This window comes from Pelophylax lessonae (assembly GCF_965119305.1).
Source record: "Pelophylax lessonae genome assembly, chromosome: 9".
NCBI classification, from domain to species: Eukaryota; Metazoa; Chordata; class Amphibia; order Anura; family Ranidae; genus Pelophylax; species Pelophylax lessonae.
The window spans coordinates 253,294,035-253,311,886 of record NC_138776.1 but is presented as its reverse complement, the minus strand read 5'-3'; the positions used below and the strand labels follow the sequence as shown (position 1 = coordinate 253,311,886).

The 17,852-nt window shown below is 45.9% G+C and overlaps 4 protein-coding genes across 4 annotated transcripts in view; 3 read left to right on the top strand and 1 right to left on the bottom strand.

The window, feature by feature from the left end:
* Positions 1-17,852, top strand: part of LOC309564371 (uncharacterized protein) — a gene marked incomplete at its 3' end in the record, with an annotated part of 548,195 nt that overhangs the window by 20,598 nt on the left and 509,745 nt on the right. The gene's annotated exons all lie outside the window — the stretch shown is intronic.
* The window catches only part of LOC309562771 (uncharacterized protein), a 379,789-nt gene that overhangs the window by 17,545 nt on the left and 344,392 nt on the right, over positions 1-17,852 (top strand). The gene's annotated exons all lie outside the window — the stretch shown is intronic.
* The window catches only part of LOC309562634 (uncharacterized protein), a 148,791-nt gene that overhangs the window by 4,637 nt on the left and 126,302 nt on the right, over positions 1-17,852 (top strand). The window lies entirely within an intron of this gene.
* LOC309563392 (uncharacterized protein) overlaps positions 10,987-17,852 on the bottom strand; it is a gene marked incomplete at its 3' end in the record, with an annotated part of 114,417 nt that continues 107,551 nt past the window's right edge. Inside the window, 3 exon segments of the mRNA XM_082267786.1 lie at positions 10,987-11,990; positions 15,436-15,540; positions 16,114-16,213. Of these exon segments, the coding sequence (XP_082123912.1) occupies positions 10,987-11,990; positions 15,436-15,540; positions 16,114-16,213 (1,209 nt within the window).

Below are 17,852 nucleotides of genomic sequence, written 5' to 3'. Positions count from 1 at the left end.
TTTGAAACATTTACCGTATATACTCCAGTAAAGGCCGACTTTTTCAGCATGCTTTTTTTATGCTGAAAAAGCCCCCCTCGGCTTATACTCGAGTCACGGTCTCACTTACCTTTTCCCCGGTCAGTGCGCATGCGCCACCGCCGCTCAGGAAAGCCCGTACATGTTCGGCTATTCCCGGGCAGACGGCGCATGCGCAGTGACGTGTTGGCGCCGGGCGGCGCCATTTTTAAATGTAAGGCGGAAAGGTAAGTGAGACGCCCCTGCATCTCCTCAGGAGATGCAGTGCTGCGGGCATGGTACAGGACATGGTACAGGAGATCCTGTACCATGTCTGCAGCACTGCATCTCCTATACCATGCCTGTACCATCTGTGCCATATCTGTGCCTTGCCTGTACCATTCTCCTGTACCATCTCCTGTACCATCTTCTGTACCATCTCCTGTACCATGCCTGTACCATCTCCTGTGCCATGCCTGTACCATCTCCTGTGCCATGCCTGTACCATCTGTGCCATGCCTGTACCATTTGTGCCATGCCTGTACCATCGCCTGTGCCATCTCCTGTACCATCTCCTATACCATGCCTGTACCATCTGTGCCATGCCTGTACCATCTCATGTGCCATCGCCTGTACCATCTCCTGTACCATCTCCTATACCATGCCTGAACCATCTCCTGTACCATGCCTGTACCATCTCTCTTACCATTGCCGGGACCATCTCCTGTACCATCGCCTGTGCCATCTCCTGTACCATCTCCTATACCATGCCTGTACCATTTGTGCCATGCCTGTACCATCTCATGTGCCATTCCTGTGCCATCGCCTGTACCATCTTCTGTACCATCTCCTATACCATGCCTGAACCATCTCCTGTACCATGCCTGTACCATCTCTCTTACCATTGCCGGGACCATCTCCTGTACCATGCCTGTACCATCTTCTGTACCATCTCCTGTGCTATGCCTGTACCATCTCCTATACCATGCCTGAACCATCTCCTGTACCATGCCTGTACCATCTCTCTTACCATTGCCTGGACCATCGCCTGTACCATCTTCTGTACCATCTCCTGTGCTATGCCTGTACCATCGCCTGTACCATGCCAAAAGCCCTGCATCTCCTGTACCATGTCCGCAGCCCCTGTTTTGGGTCTCGTGGTGGTCCAGTTGGGTCCAGTAGCTGCTGCATTTCCCACCCTAGGCTTATACTCGAGTCAATATGTTTTCCCAATTTTTTGTGTTAAAATTAGGTGCCTCAGTTTATATACGGGTCGGCTTATACTCGAGTATATACGGTAAATACTTCTACTGGTGATCACAAGTAATGAACCCTACGTGGAAAAATGTATTGCAATAACAGTCCACACAAACATTAAACCAGCTATAACTTCTGAATGAAGGAAGCTGTGTTCAGAGATTCTGACCCTCACAACATGTCCTGCTGGTTTCCAGAGTCGGCTGTGCGTGATGAGTGCTCTTTAGGCCTCGTTCACACTACTATAGCGTACACCCCTTTTTTAGGGCTGTATTTGCCCACTTGGGAAATGCACAGATGTTCCGTGCATCCCTGTGAAAGCGGATTCATACATGCCAATTGGAACACAGTGGCTGCATGGACACTGTTGTTGCACAACTCCAAGCACAGACAAAGTGTATTCGGGGCCCTTCCCCACTTCCGGGATATGGCGCCGTCCCTCGGAAGTTTGGCCCCCTCCTCCTTCCCCTGCCGCGGAGCCAATAGGAATGCACAGCGGGCTTCGCGCATGCGCAGTAGAGACCCACCCGTGAAGCCGCAAGGCTTCACTGCCGGGTTCCCTTACCGGCAATGGCGGCGGCAGCACCCGACAGCCGATGGAAACATCGGCTGCGGTGCCGACATCGCTGGACTCCAGGACAGGTAAGTGTCCTAATATTAAAAGTCAGCAGCTACAATATGTGTAGCTGCTGACTTTTAGTTTTTGGAGGAGGTGGAGGGGAAGGCGGAACTCCGCTTTAATGCGGCTGCTGTCTGCACTGTATAAACTCTGTGTAGCATGAGCTACATACAGTATACAGCGCTGTAGTCTGGCAGCAGGAGGGGGACTTCCCACCTGCTGCCAGAAAAAAATCAAGTCAGGCTGAGCGCTTCCCAGCCATTCACAGGAAAACTTGTATTTTTATCATTGAGTGCAAGACTTTCTCTGATTGGCTGAGGTTGAAATCAAAATGTCTTACACCTGCCTCTCCACCTCAGCCAATCAGAGGAAGCTGTGTATTCACTGATAAAAATGCAAAGCTTCCTTTGAATGGCTGCGAAGCATTCAGCCTGACTAGATCTTGTTTCGGCAGCAGACAGGCAGTTCCTGATGCTACATACAGTTTATACAGGATTGACAGCAGCCCATCAATTAGTAACCGAAATAGTTTGCTTGGGCCACCTTGAAACAAACTATTAGAAATGTGAAAATAAATCTGGAGGGAGGCTTTAAGGCAGAAAGTGCTTAGGCGAGGTAGCTGGTTTGACAATGAAAAGAAATGCAATACTAACACAGAAGGTGCGCCATTTGCATTCTCTGTATTGGCATGGCGCCATCAGACCACAAGGGAGGGTACATTTGTAGGTAGTTTGCAGCTGAGGGACAGGTGCACAGCTTTGGCCAACTGTGCTATGCCCCTGGTATACAGCAGGAAAATCAAGGCTGTAGATGGGCTCTATGGACATTCACAGGGTGCCTCATGGATTATCTAGCTCTGGTCATTAGTTACATTCCAGATGATTTGCAAGAAGGCAAAATCCTTTAATTCTTTAAAAGGAATTAGAATTACATAGAGGTTGGTTAGGGAAGGTTAGATTTAGGGTTTAATGTATGGCCCACAGCCAGGAGGACTAGATTTAGGGTGAGAGTTTGGCCCACAGCCGGGAGGGTTCGATTTAGGGTTAGAGTATGACCCACAGCTGGGAAGGCTAGAGAATAGCCCACAGCCGGGAGGGTTAAATTTAGGGTTGGAGTATGGCCTACAGCTGGGAGGGTTCGATTTAGGGTGTGAGTATGGCTCACAGCTGGAAAGGTTAGAGAATAGCCCACAGCCGGGAGGGTTAAATTTAGGGTTGGAGTATGGCCCACAGCCGGGAGGGTTAAATTTTAGGGTTGGAGTATGGCCCGCAGCCAGGAGGGTTAGATTTAGGGTTGGCGTATGGCCAGGAGCCAGAAGTGTTAGATTTAAGGTTGGAGTATGGCCCGCAGCCAGGAGGGTTAGATTTAGGGTTGGAGTATGGCCAACAGCCGGGAGGGTTCGATTTAGGGTTGGAGTATGGCCCACAGCCAGAAGGGTTAGATTTAGGGTTGGAGTATGGCCCACAGCCAGAAGGGTTAGAGTATGACCCACAGCCAGAAGGGTTAGATTTAGGGTTGGAGTGTGGCCAGCAGCCAGAAGGGTTGGAGTATGGCCCACAGCCAGAAGGGTTAGATTTAGGGTTGGAGTGTGGCCCACAGCCAGGAGGATTAGATTTGGGGTTGGAGTATGGCCCACAGCCAGAAGGGTTAGATTTAGGGTTGGAGTATGGCCCACAGCCGGGAGGGTTCGATTTAGGGTTGGAGTGTGGCCAGCAGCCAGAAGGGTTGGAGTATGGCCCACAGCCAGGAGGGTTAGATTTAGGGTTGGAGTATGGCCCACAGCCGGGAGGGTTCGATTTAGGGTTGGAGTGTGGCCAGCAGCCAGAAGGGTTGGAGTATGGCCCACAGCCAGAAGGGTTAGATTTAGGGTTGGAGTATGGCCCACAGCCAGGAGGGTTCAATTAAGGGTTAGAGTATGGCCCACAGCCAGGAGGGTTAGATTTAGGCTTATAGTGTGTACACAACTTTCTTTCTGATTCAAACTTTCCAAACAAAAATATCCGAAGGGACAAACTCCAAAATTGTAATCGTACGTGAACAGAACTAACGATTTATGTTTAATGTGTACTGTTTTCGTACAAAAAAAGATGCATGATCAGAAACAATAAACAACAGTAAGCTACACTACAAAGTTTCTCCTTCACATAAAAAAAAGCCTTTGTCGTTTAGGAATTTTTGTACAATTAGTACCATCCCCGAGTTCGACTTGTTGTGAGACATCGAAGAAAACTGGATGATCATTGGTCTGATGTTCTTATAATTTGTACCCAGCTTTAGAGTATGGCCCACAGCAAGAACTAGCATTACGGAAAGATTAGGGCTACACGGAGGATTACTGTTACATGAAATGTACAATATCCTGTAAGCTTTATTATGTCAATGTAATTTAAAATGTATTTATTAAAATTATATTTGGTGGTCCTGTCATGGCGGTCCTTGTGCAGACATTTATGTCTCTGTCTCTCGGTTGTTCTGAGATGTCGCTCTGTCACACACTGTCCCACTGGAGACTACAAGTGGCCGTGCTGATGCACATTGCATAGGCAAGATCCATGGTTGTCACAATCCGCAAACCTACCTAATTCTGCAGTTCAGTCAAGTGGTGTTGTATTAGCAAAGACGGCAAAAAGTGTGGTCAGGCAGTGGGGAAAGTAAATTGAATTATTGGGTGCCTTCCTCAATCCTCAACTCTATACTGTACTGTCTAAGTGCAAAGAAAAGTTAGCAACATTCCAACCTGTCCAATGAGGAATGAGGTCGCAGTTGATTTATCCAAAGCTTCAAACATTCCTGATTTACAAACCTAAGGATAAGTGGTCTCGACCCATACAGCCAACATGCAGATCCTCTATTAGGTTCCTGATTTTGTTGGGGGGATTTCTTTGCCCTGCTTCTGTAGTTATTGTTGACTTAACACCAGAAGCCTTGGAGCTAGAATCCGAACATTAAGGCCTCATGCACACAGGGCATTAGAAAAAACGAACTGCAAAGCCACTACCAATGCCAGGAAGCAGCAGTAACAACGTGCTTTTAGTAGCTTTTTCCATTGGCGTTAATGCGCGTTTAGCTTTTTAGCAGCGTTTTTATGCCTCTATTCAAAATCATTGATTGCCTATGAGCCGTCTTTGATACGACTTTCAGCCCATTGATTTGAAAAGAAGTCGCATTCAAGTTTAATCACGATGATCCGACTTGTGCTCGGAGGATCTTGAAGGGGAACTCCATGCCAAAATGGGAAAAACGGTGTGGGGGTCCCCCCCAAGTTCCATACCAGGTCCTTTGAGTCTGGTATTGTTCTTGAAAGGGAACCCCACGGAAAATTGGTAAAAAAAATCCAAACCAGTCCTTTATCCGAGTATGCAGCCCGGCAAATCAGGAAAGAGGAGGGGACGAGTGAGCGCCCCCCTCCCCTCCTGAACCATACCAGGCCACACGCTCTCAACATGGGGGGGGGTGCTTTGGGGCAAAGGGGGCTCTGCACCCCTCCCTCACCGCATGGGGACAAGGGCCTCTTCCCAACAACCTTGGGCGGTGGTTGTGGGGGTCTGCGGGCAGGGGGCTTATCGGAAACTGGACACCCCCCTGTAACAAGGGGGCCCCCCAGATCGCCCCCTATGTAAATAAGTATGGGCTACATTGTACTCCTATCCATTCACCCCAAAAAAGGCAGTGTAGTGTAAATAATGACATGAGACGGTTTTGAGAAGTCCTTTATTAAAAATCTTCCTCCAATCTTCTGCTTCAGGTCTTCCCCCTCGTCGTCTCCATCCGGTCTTCTCCCTCCCTGTGGTGCATGCCCAGATAAGGGTCTGGTATGGATTTTGGGGGGGACCCCACGCCGTTTATTTATTTATTTATTTTTTTGGCGTGGGGTTTCCTTTCAAGATCCATTCCAGATTCAAAGGGACTGGTATGGAAATTGGGGGGGGGGACCCCACGCTGTTTCTTTTTCTTTCTTTTTTTTTTTCATTTTGGCGTGGATATCCCTTTCAAGATCCTCAGAGCACAAGTCTGATTATCATGATCCGACTAGGATGCGACTTCCATTCAAATCAATGGGCTCCCTTAGGGAGCAAAGCTGCATGGCTTTTTTTGAATCAGCTTTAGGCCTTCCAAATTTACAACGCCCCAAGGTTGATTATAAAGGGCGTTAGTTAACAAAGAAAACCCCTTCCCATTTAATGCTGTCAGCAATGGCACCACATGGAAGAGAAATGTCACACAAGGCCTGAGAAAAAATAGTTTCTTTACGCAAGAAAGGTGAAGGCTACAAGAAGATCAGCAAAGCTTTACTTATCAGTCAGAATACTGTAGCAAAAATGATCCAAAAATTTACCAAAGATGGAACTGCAACCATCTTACAGATACGTCCAGCGTCCAGGCCATCCACGGAAGTTAATACCTCGTCAGGAGAGTCTTCTGATGAGAAGGGTTAAAGAAAAAAGCCATGCAAGTTCACTGCAGTTAGCTTAAGTAGAAAGCCTAACTGGGGTGATTGTTTTCCGTGACACAATACGGGGTACACTGCAGAGAGAAAAGGGGAATTGTCCAAGAAGGAAGCCTCTTTTAAGCCAATGCACAAAAAAGCCCGCCTAAAAAAAAAAAAAGAAGACTACTGGGACTACGTACTCTGGAGTGATAAAACCAAGATAATTGTTTTTAGAACCGATGGCTTCAAAACTTTATGGCATCACAAAGGTGAGGAGTACAAAGAAAAATGTATGGCGCCTACAGTGAAATATAGTGATGGTATTGTCCGTCTGTGGGGCTGCTGGTGTCAGGGACCTGCATTTCATTGGAGGTATCATGAATTGACAGATGTACTCCCCTTCTAGAGAAGATGCTACCATCACTCCATGCGCTTGGTCGTTGTGCACTTTTCCAACATGACAATGATCCAAAACACACATCTAAGGCCACTGTTACATTGCTGAAGAACAGGGTGAAAGTAATTCAGTGGCCAAGTATGTCTCCTGATCTGAACCCAAACACCTATGGGGAATTCAGCATCCAGGCTCTAAAAGAGGTCGTTCTTGAAGAATGGAAAAAGATCGATGTTGTAATGTCGCTAACTTGTTCATTCCATGCTCAGAAGTCTCATTAATAGAACATAGTGTATATATATATATGTTCTATTAATGAGCAATACTATTTATTCATTGTATTTTGAAACGACTCAATATGTGTATATGTACAAATAAACTTTTTTTTCATTGATTTTACGTAATTTTATAGCTGTGTGCTTCATTTAAAGTCCCAAACCTCCCTCTTCAATTATTCTCTAGGGCCTCTGATAAAAATGTATCTATATATATATCTATATATATATATAGATATATATATATATATAAAATATATAAATGTTCGGGATGCTAAATAATTTTTTTTTGTAAAAAAAAATAAAAAATACAGATTTTTATATGTAAGAGAAAAGTGGCAAAATACAAAATAGGCCTGGCCTTCCCTCTGGTGCCTCTACTGGCTCGTCCGTGTGATCTGCAAGCCAGGGAAGGAATCTGCCGGTGGTGGAAGTTTACCATAGAGCTGACCGAGGACCAGATGGTACCCGGTCATCTCTATGACTCTCGGAGACTGGGTGCGACATTGTGACATCTCGCCCGTGTGATCTGCAAGCCGGAGAAGGAATCTGCTGGCGGTGGAAGTTTACCATAGAGCTGACCGAGGACTAGATGGTACCCGGTCATCTCTATGACTCTCAGAGACTGGGTGCGACATTGTGACATCTCGCCCGTGTGATCTGCAAGCCGGAGAAGGAATCTGCTGGCGGTGGAAGTTTACCATTGAGCTGACCGAGGACTAGATGGTACCTGGTCATCTCTATGACTCTCAGAGACTGGGTGCGACATTGTGACATCTCGCCCGTGTGATCTGCAAGCCGGAGAAGGAATCTGCTGGCGGTGGAAGTTTACCATTGAGCTGACCGAGGACTAGATGGTACCTGGTCATCTCTATGACTCTCAGAGACTGGGTGTGACATTGTGACATCTCGCCCGTGTGATCTGCAAGCCGGAGAAGGAATCTGCTGGCGGTGGAAGTTTACCATAGAGCTGACCGAGGACTAGATGGTACCTGGTCATCTCTATGACTCTCAGAGACTGGGTGCGACATTGCGACATCTCGCCCGTGTGATCTGCAAGCCGGAGAAGGAATCTGCTGGTGGTGGAAGTTTACCATAGAGCTGACCGAGGACTAGATGGTACCTGGGCATCTCTATGACTCTCAGAGACTGGGTGTGACATTGTGACATCTCGCCCGTGTGATCTGCAAGCCGGAGAAGGAATCTGCTGGCGGTGGAAGTTTACCATAGAGCTGACCGAGGACCAGATGGTACCTGGTCATCTCTATGGCTCTCAGAGACTGGGTGCGACATTGTGACGTCACATCCGGCCCCGGCAGTTGTAAATAGTCGTGTGTTCGGCTGGAAAGCCTGAGATTTTTCATTTAATCTCAGGCTTTCCAGTGTAGAATAGAGATGTGGGGTCTTATGTATTATCTCACTTTCCTGTTGTTTTTTACATTTCCAACACTGAGTTCTTGATGTTGGTTCTTGGTGTCTATGTTCTGGTTTCTGCATAGACGAATATTTCCTCTTTGGACCCTTGTTTCACACTATTCACCTAACATTCCAGTCATTTTTTCATCACAAGTTTTATACACATCCTACAGTATATAACCCTTCTATATCCTTTTAGATTAGCGTGGATGAGACCAGCCCTTATATATAAAATTATACAGTTCACAATTTCGGAAATGGTATCCTGCTGACCTGGCTTAACCTTGGCTTGTTCCCTTGTTGCAGGGGCTGGCCCCTCCCACCTCAGCCTCGGGAAAGACTTGTGTTTGACGCCCCCATTTTTCTCCCTGAGGCTGGTTGCTTTTCCGAGCTGACCTATAGGTAATTATGTTATTTTAATTTATCCCCCCCCCCCCATATATTTTTTAGAGAGCAATTGTTATCCCCTGTGGCATAGGGAATTTTTTTCTAATATTATATCTATTTACACCTTTAGATATCTCTATTGCATCATACTCCTGATGAAGTGGGTAGAGAACCACGAAATTCATTGAGTTATATGGATACCAAGATATCATGTTTTTAATGTTATATCAAATGTTAATAATACTACTGTATGTACCATCACAAAAAATATATTTTGTGCTATGCAGGAATTTAATTCCCTCACGTCAGCTCTTCTTGATATACCTACCTGTTATAATTACATAGTTACATAGTAGTTAAGGTTGAATAAAGACAATAGTCCATCCAGTTCAACCTGCGTGGACGTATTCATTTCCCATACCCCCGAATGTTTTTATCCTTGAGATGTACGTCCAAGAGTCTTTTAAAAGTAGCCATACTCCCTGCAGTTACTACCATTTGTGGTAGAGAATTCCACAGTCTTGTAGCCCTTACTGTAAAGAACCCCCTGCGTAGTCTGAGGTTAAACCGCTTCTCCTCTAATCGCATTGTATGTCCTCGTGTCATCATACATTATTTGCGACTGAATAGTTTTTTTTCTATGTTGATATCACCATTGAGGTATTTATAAATTGCTATCATGTCCCCTCTCAGGCGTCTCTTCTCTAGAGAGAATAAATCAAGCGCTTGTAAGCGCTCTCATAATTTAGGTCCTAAATCAGTTTAGTTGCCCTTCTCTGGACTCTCTCCAGCTCCAACACATCCCTCCTGAGGACTGGCGACCAGAAGTGGAGTTTTTTGGAGTTTAATTGTAGTTTGATATATCTGTAATCATGTTGTATTCTATTACAATAAAATGCATAACCATTATCAAAATATTTTATTTAATTTCATTATATTTATTTGTCATTGTAACGGATCAACCGGCACCCCGACTGGGTACCCCAGTTGACGGATGCTCCTATTGCTTCCCGAGGGCTCCAAGCACTCCACCAGACACCGTAACCTCTTCAGAACCGCCGCAGCTTGGTTGGGGTCTCGCCGTCACTTACCCACCCTGGACCTACGACAAGGCTCCAGGTTCCAGTGGGTGAACCTCTCTTTCCCCCAGAGAGGGCAGCAGAAACAATCCAAACCATTCATTTTCTGTCTTTCACCCATAGTGAAGGTTAGTACCGTCACAGTCATGAATTAAAGCGGAGTTCCGGGCACAGAAGTCATTTTTTACTAAACATACCCCCAGGACAGTCAGGGCTAGCACATTCCACAATGGCTAGCCTCTGATCTGTCCCGGTTCGCACTTACCTTTTAGAAGAAATACTTACTTATAAAATTTCTTCCACAGCGTTTCCATCTCTCTTGTGGGCAGCTGAAGCCGGCGCGGTCCTCTTCTGTGTCTTCTTCCGCGTCTTCTTGTCCCAGAATGCGCCTGCACCGGCCCCTCTTGTCACTTCCGGTGCGGCGCCGCATTCCTCCACAGCTTCTGGGCATGCCCGGAAATGACGAGCGGGGCCGGTGCCGTCGCATTGATTCCTGGGAGCTAGGACGTTCAGCTCCCAGGAATCATAGCGAGACAGGAAGTGACGGGGGGAGCCGCGGCTCGGAGGGAGGAAGTACTCTGAGGTGAGTATCTTCGATCTTCAATTACAAGGTAAGTAAACCAAAAAAAAAAAAAATAACTATCCAATTCCTTTTCAGGTGAGGTCTACCTAGCGGAGGGGCACAAAAAAAAAAAATATCGTTTTTGTGCCCGGAACTCCGCTTTAAAGTAGACCTATTTTACTGGTTTATATTGTATTTTTATTTCTGTTATAATGGAAGGCCATCAATGGTCAAATTTTATTATAATGTTTATTTCATACATTTAAGGAATAATTTGCCTCAAGTCCCGCAAACCAATGAAAAGAATTTTGTATACACAAATAGGGATGGAGGCTTGTTTTTTCTAATACGAAGGTGTGCTGCAGAACATAAAATTCTCTATTTCTAGCAGAAGCCTGAAGGTTTTGTGCCAATATTGACTGGTATTTGGAACGGTTCATAATTCCCTCTACCTTTACTAAGGCCCCCGTTCCAGCTGAAGAAAAACAGCCCCAAAGCATAATGCTGCCACCACCATGCTTCACAGTGGGTATGTGCAGTGTTGTTTTTGCATCAAACATATCTTTTTGAATTATGGGAAAAAAGAACAAGAATCTGGACTCTGCCCGGTGTGAGTTTTCTTGTGAAGTTTAAGACTGCTACGCTGGCTAAAACATTTCCCACACTCTGGACATGGATAGGGCTTCTCCCCAGTGTGAGTCCTTAAGTGCAACTCAAGACTGCACCCCAGAGTAAAACATTTCCCACACTCTGAGCATGAATACGGCCTTTCTCCAGTGTGAGTTCTCATGTGATTAACAAGAATTGAACTCCTACTAAAACATTTTCCACACTCCGAACATAAATATGGCTTCTCCCTCGTGTGAGTTCTCTTGTGAGTAACGAGAGCTGAACTCTGAGTAAAACATTTCCCACACTCTGAACAGGAGTACGGCTTCTCCCCGGTGTGAGATCTCTTGTGATAAATAAGAGCTGAACTCTCAGTAAAACATTTCCCGCATTCTGAACACAAATAGGGCTTCTCCCCGGTGTGAGTTCTCTTGTGCTTAACAAGAACCGTTCTTGTAGTAAAACATTTCTCGCACTCTGAACATGAATACGGCTTCTCTCCAGTGTGAGTTCTCTTGTGATTAAGAAGAGCAGAACTTGTGGTAAAACATTTCCCGCATTCTGAACATGAATATGCCCTCATCAGTGTGTGAGTTCTCTTGTGACAAATGAGATTTGAACTTGAAGTAAAACATTTCCCGCACTCTGAACATGAATATGGCTTCTCTCCTGTATGAATTCTTTGATGTTGGAGAAGTTGGGAATTTGAGTTGAAACATTTTCCACACTGAGAACAGGAATAGGGCTTCATGCCTATGTGGATCCGTCTGTGGGAAACAAGAGAGGACTTATGGGCGAAAGATTTCCCGCATTCTGTACATGAATACGGCTTATTTTCTGTGTGGGTTCTTTTTCTATGTTCTGTATGATGGGTGATGGGAGGTGAGTGAATGGGAAAACTCCCCCCAGGTGTAGAGGAATCTGATGACAAATTTGCCCCCATGTCACTTGTGATGTGTTGTCCATCTGGAGGAAATAGGAGACAGAATGAAATTAGGAACCATTAAAATACACAGAAAGGCTCAACACTTCAGATGCTATGTTTTCCCTGCTCCCCCATACTCCTCTATTAACACTAGGGATAGAACGATATGTTTTTTTCAGGGCCGATACCGATATTTTGGTCACAACGTATCGATATCAGCCGATATTTTGTACATTTAGAGCCCATTCACACTAGCACGACTTGTGAGGCGACTTGTGTCGCCCCAGGTCGCTTGACATAACAAAAGCAATGTTAATCAATCAGTGCCGTCTTAATTGGCACTACTGAAGTCGCTCCGACTTCAGAAAAGGGTCCTGTACTACTTTGAGGCGACCTGTGATCCGACTTGTCCCATATACTTCAATGGGAGCTGCCTCCTTATCTTAATTGACACGACTTGTTATCAGACTTTCCAGGAAGAAGAAAGAGATTAGCCAGGCATTCCCCACAGACAAAGTCGCCTGTCTCTTCAAAGTAGTGCACAAGTCTCTTCCAAGTCAAGTCTCTTCAAAGTCACGGGGCGACTTTCTGGTCGTGGTAGTGTGAACCGGCTCTTAAAGTTTTGAAAAATAAAGACAATTTTTGACACAAATCTGGTACTGAACATGTTAATTTTTTTTAATGCTTAAATAATGCTTAATGACTGGCTTGCTGGCACCCTGTGGTGGGTGGCTGGCTGGTTGTCTGTTATAATATAAAGAAGAGTCAGCGCAAGATGTCCCTACTGGATGAACCAAAATAAACCTAATCAAAAAATAATTGCAACAAAAAATGCCAGATACAAGTGCTCAATGAACCAGGTGGTAAAAGATAAACACTGATATAACAATATAAGAAGGAAATATAAAAAAATTCAAAGTGATATGAAAATTCCAAGTAAGTGCCCTCTGAAGAGTGAACCCCTATGTATCAAATAACACCGTGGGTGTGAAATGATGAAATCAAAATAATATGGGTGACTAATCAAGTGGAAAGAAATATGGGACAAACGTCCTTTTAAAGGTGAACCCCTATCAATGATGGGGTAAAAGAAGAAAATGAGGAAAAAAGATATATATGCGAATAAAATGCAATCTGCTGATGATCAATAGAAAACCAATATATAAAATTATATAAAAATTCTTGAATACAAACTAAATTTTGCAATGGGAAAGGTGTCGCTATATAAACAGGCGAGGTGATCACATTAACGTGTAGAAAATCCCTGTGATCCAAAGAAAACCAGGGGGTGATGATAATAAAAATTTAAAATAAAAGTTCATATATAGTTCATAAGGTGCAATGAAAAAGGTGCTTCAAGTGACGACCCAGTGCAGGAAACCATTCGTTAGCTAGGAGATCCACACAAGTGTGTAATGGCCGCTCACCTCCATTAACACTCAAGTGAGCGTTTTCAGGTGTATATGGTCAACCTGCAGACCCTCTAGATCCAATCGATCACACTCCTCCAATTTATGTGTACTGGATGCGCTGGATGGATGGATGGATGAGGCAATGTATCTCTCTAGTAGCCTCCGATGTACTGGAATACCCTTATGCTTCCTGGAATACTGAATGTGCTGGATAGGATGGATAGGATGGTGTGTTTCCCTAATAACCTCCGATAACAGGGATAACAATGTGCTTCCTGGGATACTTGTTTCTCAGAGAAAAAGGATAAAGGGGACCCTCATGGTGTAGTATATTAAAACAGCTTTTTATTAAATCAAATATATCACACTTACATTTGAGATGAAAAATATCAGCATTGAATCTATCACAGAGTCCCGCTGTTGCGGTTCGTTCCTCTACTTCCGGTCTCGGCCGTGGACCGGAAGTGACGTCACCACGGCTTTTCCCGACGCGCTGCGTCACAAAATCATGTGACTTTTTCAAGGCTGGTTGTCTGGCACCCTGTGGTGGGTGGCTGGCTGGCACTCTGTGGTGGGTGGCTGGCTGGCACCCTGTGGTGGGTGGCTGGCACTCTGTGGTGGGTGGGTGGCTGGCTAGCTGGCTGGCACTCTGTGGTCGGTGGATGGCTGGCACCCTGTGGTGGGTGGATGGCTGGTACCCTGTGGTGGATGGCTGGCACCCTGTGGTAGGTGGCTGGCTGGCACCCTGTGGTAGGTGGCTGGCACTCTGTGGTGGGTGGGTGGCTGGCTAGCTGGCTGGCACTCTGTGGTGGGTGGGTGGCTGGCTGGCACCCTGTGGTGGGTGGCTGGCTGGCACCCTGTGGTAGGTGGGTGGCTGGCACCCTGTGGTGGGTGGCTGGCTGGATGGCACCCTGTGGTGGGTGGATGGCTGGTACCCTGTGGTGGATGGCTGGCTGGCACCCTGTGGTAGGTGGGTGGCTGGCACAGGGGCTGTGGGTGGCTGGTACAGGGCCTGTGGGCGGCTGGCTGGTACAGTGCCTGTGCCTGGCTGGTTGTCTGGCTACCTGTCTGTGGGTGGTGGCTGTCTGACACCCTGTGGTGGGTGGCTGGCACCCTGTAGTGGGTGGCTCGCTGGTACAGTGCCTGTGGATGTGGGGGGCTGGCTGGCACCGGGCTTCTGTGGGTGGGTGGGTGTATGGCTGTGATACACTCCCGCGAGACTAGTCCCGACTCCAGACGAGGCTATCCAAGGCGAGGGAGGCGGCCTAAGAAGGCAGAATGACCTCACAAAAATATTGGCAATATCGGCCAGTTCCGGGGCCGATACCGATATATCGGGGAAAGTGCATATCGGCCCCCGATATATCGGCCTATCCCTAGTTAACACCTCTTTTGATCCATCCAGTTTCCCCCAGCTCCACCACCATCACAAACTATGCTCTATGTCCAACAACTGTTAGTCCCCACCTAAGTGTTTCTCTATCCATGACCCAAATCCCATCCTTCTCCTTTTTTTTTAAACCTATCTCACACATTACACACTCAACACCTTTTAGCCCCCACATCCTTTATGGGTGTCAAACAGATATCAGATTTCCCTTTGCCTTGCAAATTTTCTATAAAACAGAAAGAATGGAAATATAACCCAGACTGCACTAGGAGAACACGGCAAGGACTTTTGCTCACTTTTTGCAGGTCCTGTAAGAATTTTCGAAAAACTATCTGCCTTCATGATAACCATCTGATCAGTCTCAGAGCTGATAAAAAAAAAAAAGTTCAAGCTCTGTGCAGACCTCTGGGATGGACAGTAGTCCTGACTAGATAGGTGAGGAGGATTCTGGGAGGTCACATGACATCACTCTTATCTCTATTAATAAAACACAGACCTGACCGGAGAGGTGAGGAGGATTCTGGGAGGTCACATGACATCACTCTTATGTCTATTAATAAAACAGACCTGACCGGAGAGGTGAAGAGGATTCTGGGAGGTCACATGACAACACTTTAACAGCAGCCAAGGCAGGGACCATGCAGGGAAACAAAAGTTTCTATATTTAATGTATATATTACTCACCCATGGGGATCTCTATAGGAATTTCCTCCACTTTAATCCTCACATGTTCTTCTTCCTCCTCCTCAGGTTTGACGTCTTTCGGAGTGTCTCTGGTGTCTCCGGGGTCTGTGAATAAAGATGAGAGTGAAGCCCCCCTGTACTGAGATGTATGAGAGACCCCAGAGAGTGTGTGTGGGGGGGAGACTGGTCACATCTCTTGGCTGGTAACACACAATGACATGATGTGAGGAGGAGAGCCGGAGTCTAATAGAGGCTGATGGCTCCTGACTCCCCCACTGGGCACATACTGTCCCCCCATTACTGTCTACTGACAGAGGAGGGGGGAGAAGAAGAGATTGTTGCAGTGACTGAACAAGGAGAATCTGGGACTCTTCTCTGGATTTAGCCCTCGTTCACACTGGTGCGATTTGTCATGCAGTTTGACAGTTCCAAATCGCATGGCAGGTTGCATCCCATTGCCAACAATAGAACCATTCAAACAGCTGCGGCTTATGTTGCAGCAACTTTAAAAAAGGTTCCTGTGCTGCTATTTCCGATTTCATTGCGGCTTGTATAGACTTACATTAAATTAAGTGGCAAGCTGCAATGAAATCATAAGTGCAAATCGCACTGATGTCTAAAGTAGCGCGATTTCAAAGCCACCCTGGTGTGAACGGGGGCTTAGTGTTTATTACTCACCTGTGCTGATCTCTAAAGGGATTTCCTCCTCCTTACACCTCTCATCATCCATCACAAGCGTCTCTTCATCCTCAATTTTAACCAAAATCAGGCCGTCTCCCTGGATTAGATATATAATGTTATGTGAAATGTTATCTGCATTGTGATAGAAAAGATGACTAAACAAAAGAACAAAAAATTAATATATTGCAGCTGACCAGCCTTTATACATATATATATATATATATATATACACACACACACACACACACACACACACACACATATATATATATATATATATTTATTTTTATTTATTTAAGGTACTTATATAGCGCTGTCAATTTATGCAGCGCTTTACATATACATTGCACATTCACATCAGTCCCTGCCCTCAAGGAGCTTACAATAGATATACATACACACATGTATATATATTATATATACACACACACACATACATATATAATATATACACACACATACATATTATATATATATATATATATATATATATATATATATATATATATTTGGGATGCACCGAAATGAAAATTTTGGGCCGAAACCGAAAATGCAGGATGCCATTGGCCGAAAACCGAAACCGAACATGACTTTTTCCCCCAAATAATTTTAAAATAGATAGAACAGGGGCATACGCCAAAAACAGGCAGTGACGTACACCTGTCGCTGCCACCCTGTCACAGTATATGTACTGTGACGGGTTGGCAAGAGGTTAATTTAATTACCAATGGTATTTGTATTATGCAGCATGAGGGGGTTAATGTATTGTCACTGCTGCATTAGTGACCGACCAGTGGCAGTTAATTAACCCCTTTGTGCTGCATTAGTGCAACCAGTATCAGTGTTAATTAACACTGGTTGCACTGATACTGGTTGCACTAATGCAGCACAAAGGGGTTAATTACCTGCCACTGGTCGATCACTAATAGATGAGTGACCAGCAGTGGCAATACATTAACCCCCTCATGCTGCATAATTAATACAAATACCAATGGTAAGCTGCCTCAGCTATCACCCCTCCTCCCCTCCCCCCTCCTCTCTCAGCCTCAGCGTCCCTCTCCTTCTCACTCAGCTCCTCCGGTCACGGTGTCCATTATTCAAAAGTCCCGCCTCTGGCTGGCCGCCCGCCTCCCGGTGATGTCACTACTACTACGATCTGTACATGAATGAAGTGACACACCGGGCGGGCGAGCGGCCTCTAATACCTGTCACTATGTGAGCCTTCACTTCTCTTCAATTCCCTGACACTCCGGGCGGGAGGGTGGGGCGAGCGGCCGCTAATAGATATTACTATGTGATCCTTCTCTGTCAGCTCAGTGGTACTGTGTGTGAATGAGATGAGATCTGATCTGACACCGGGCGGGGGGGCGGGGGGAGCGGCCGCTAATAGCTGTAACTATGTGAGCGCTTCACTTCCTTGTCAGGCATGTATCTCCGCTGACAAGGAAGTGAAGGGCTCACATAGTTCTATCTATTAGCGGCCGCTCGCCCCGCCCTCCCGCCTGGTATGTCCATTCATTAATGCACAGATCGTAGTAGGGACGTCATTGAGAGGTGGGCGGCCGGCCAGAGGCGGGACTTTTAAAACCTGCCCTGCGCTGCGCCCTCCTCCTTCCTCACGGCGGCCATATTAATTTCGGCACTGTTAACCCATTATCGGCCGAAATGAGATAGGCTCATTTTCGGCCGATAATTTCGGTGCATCCCTAATATATATATATATATTTTTTTAGCAG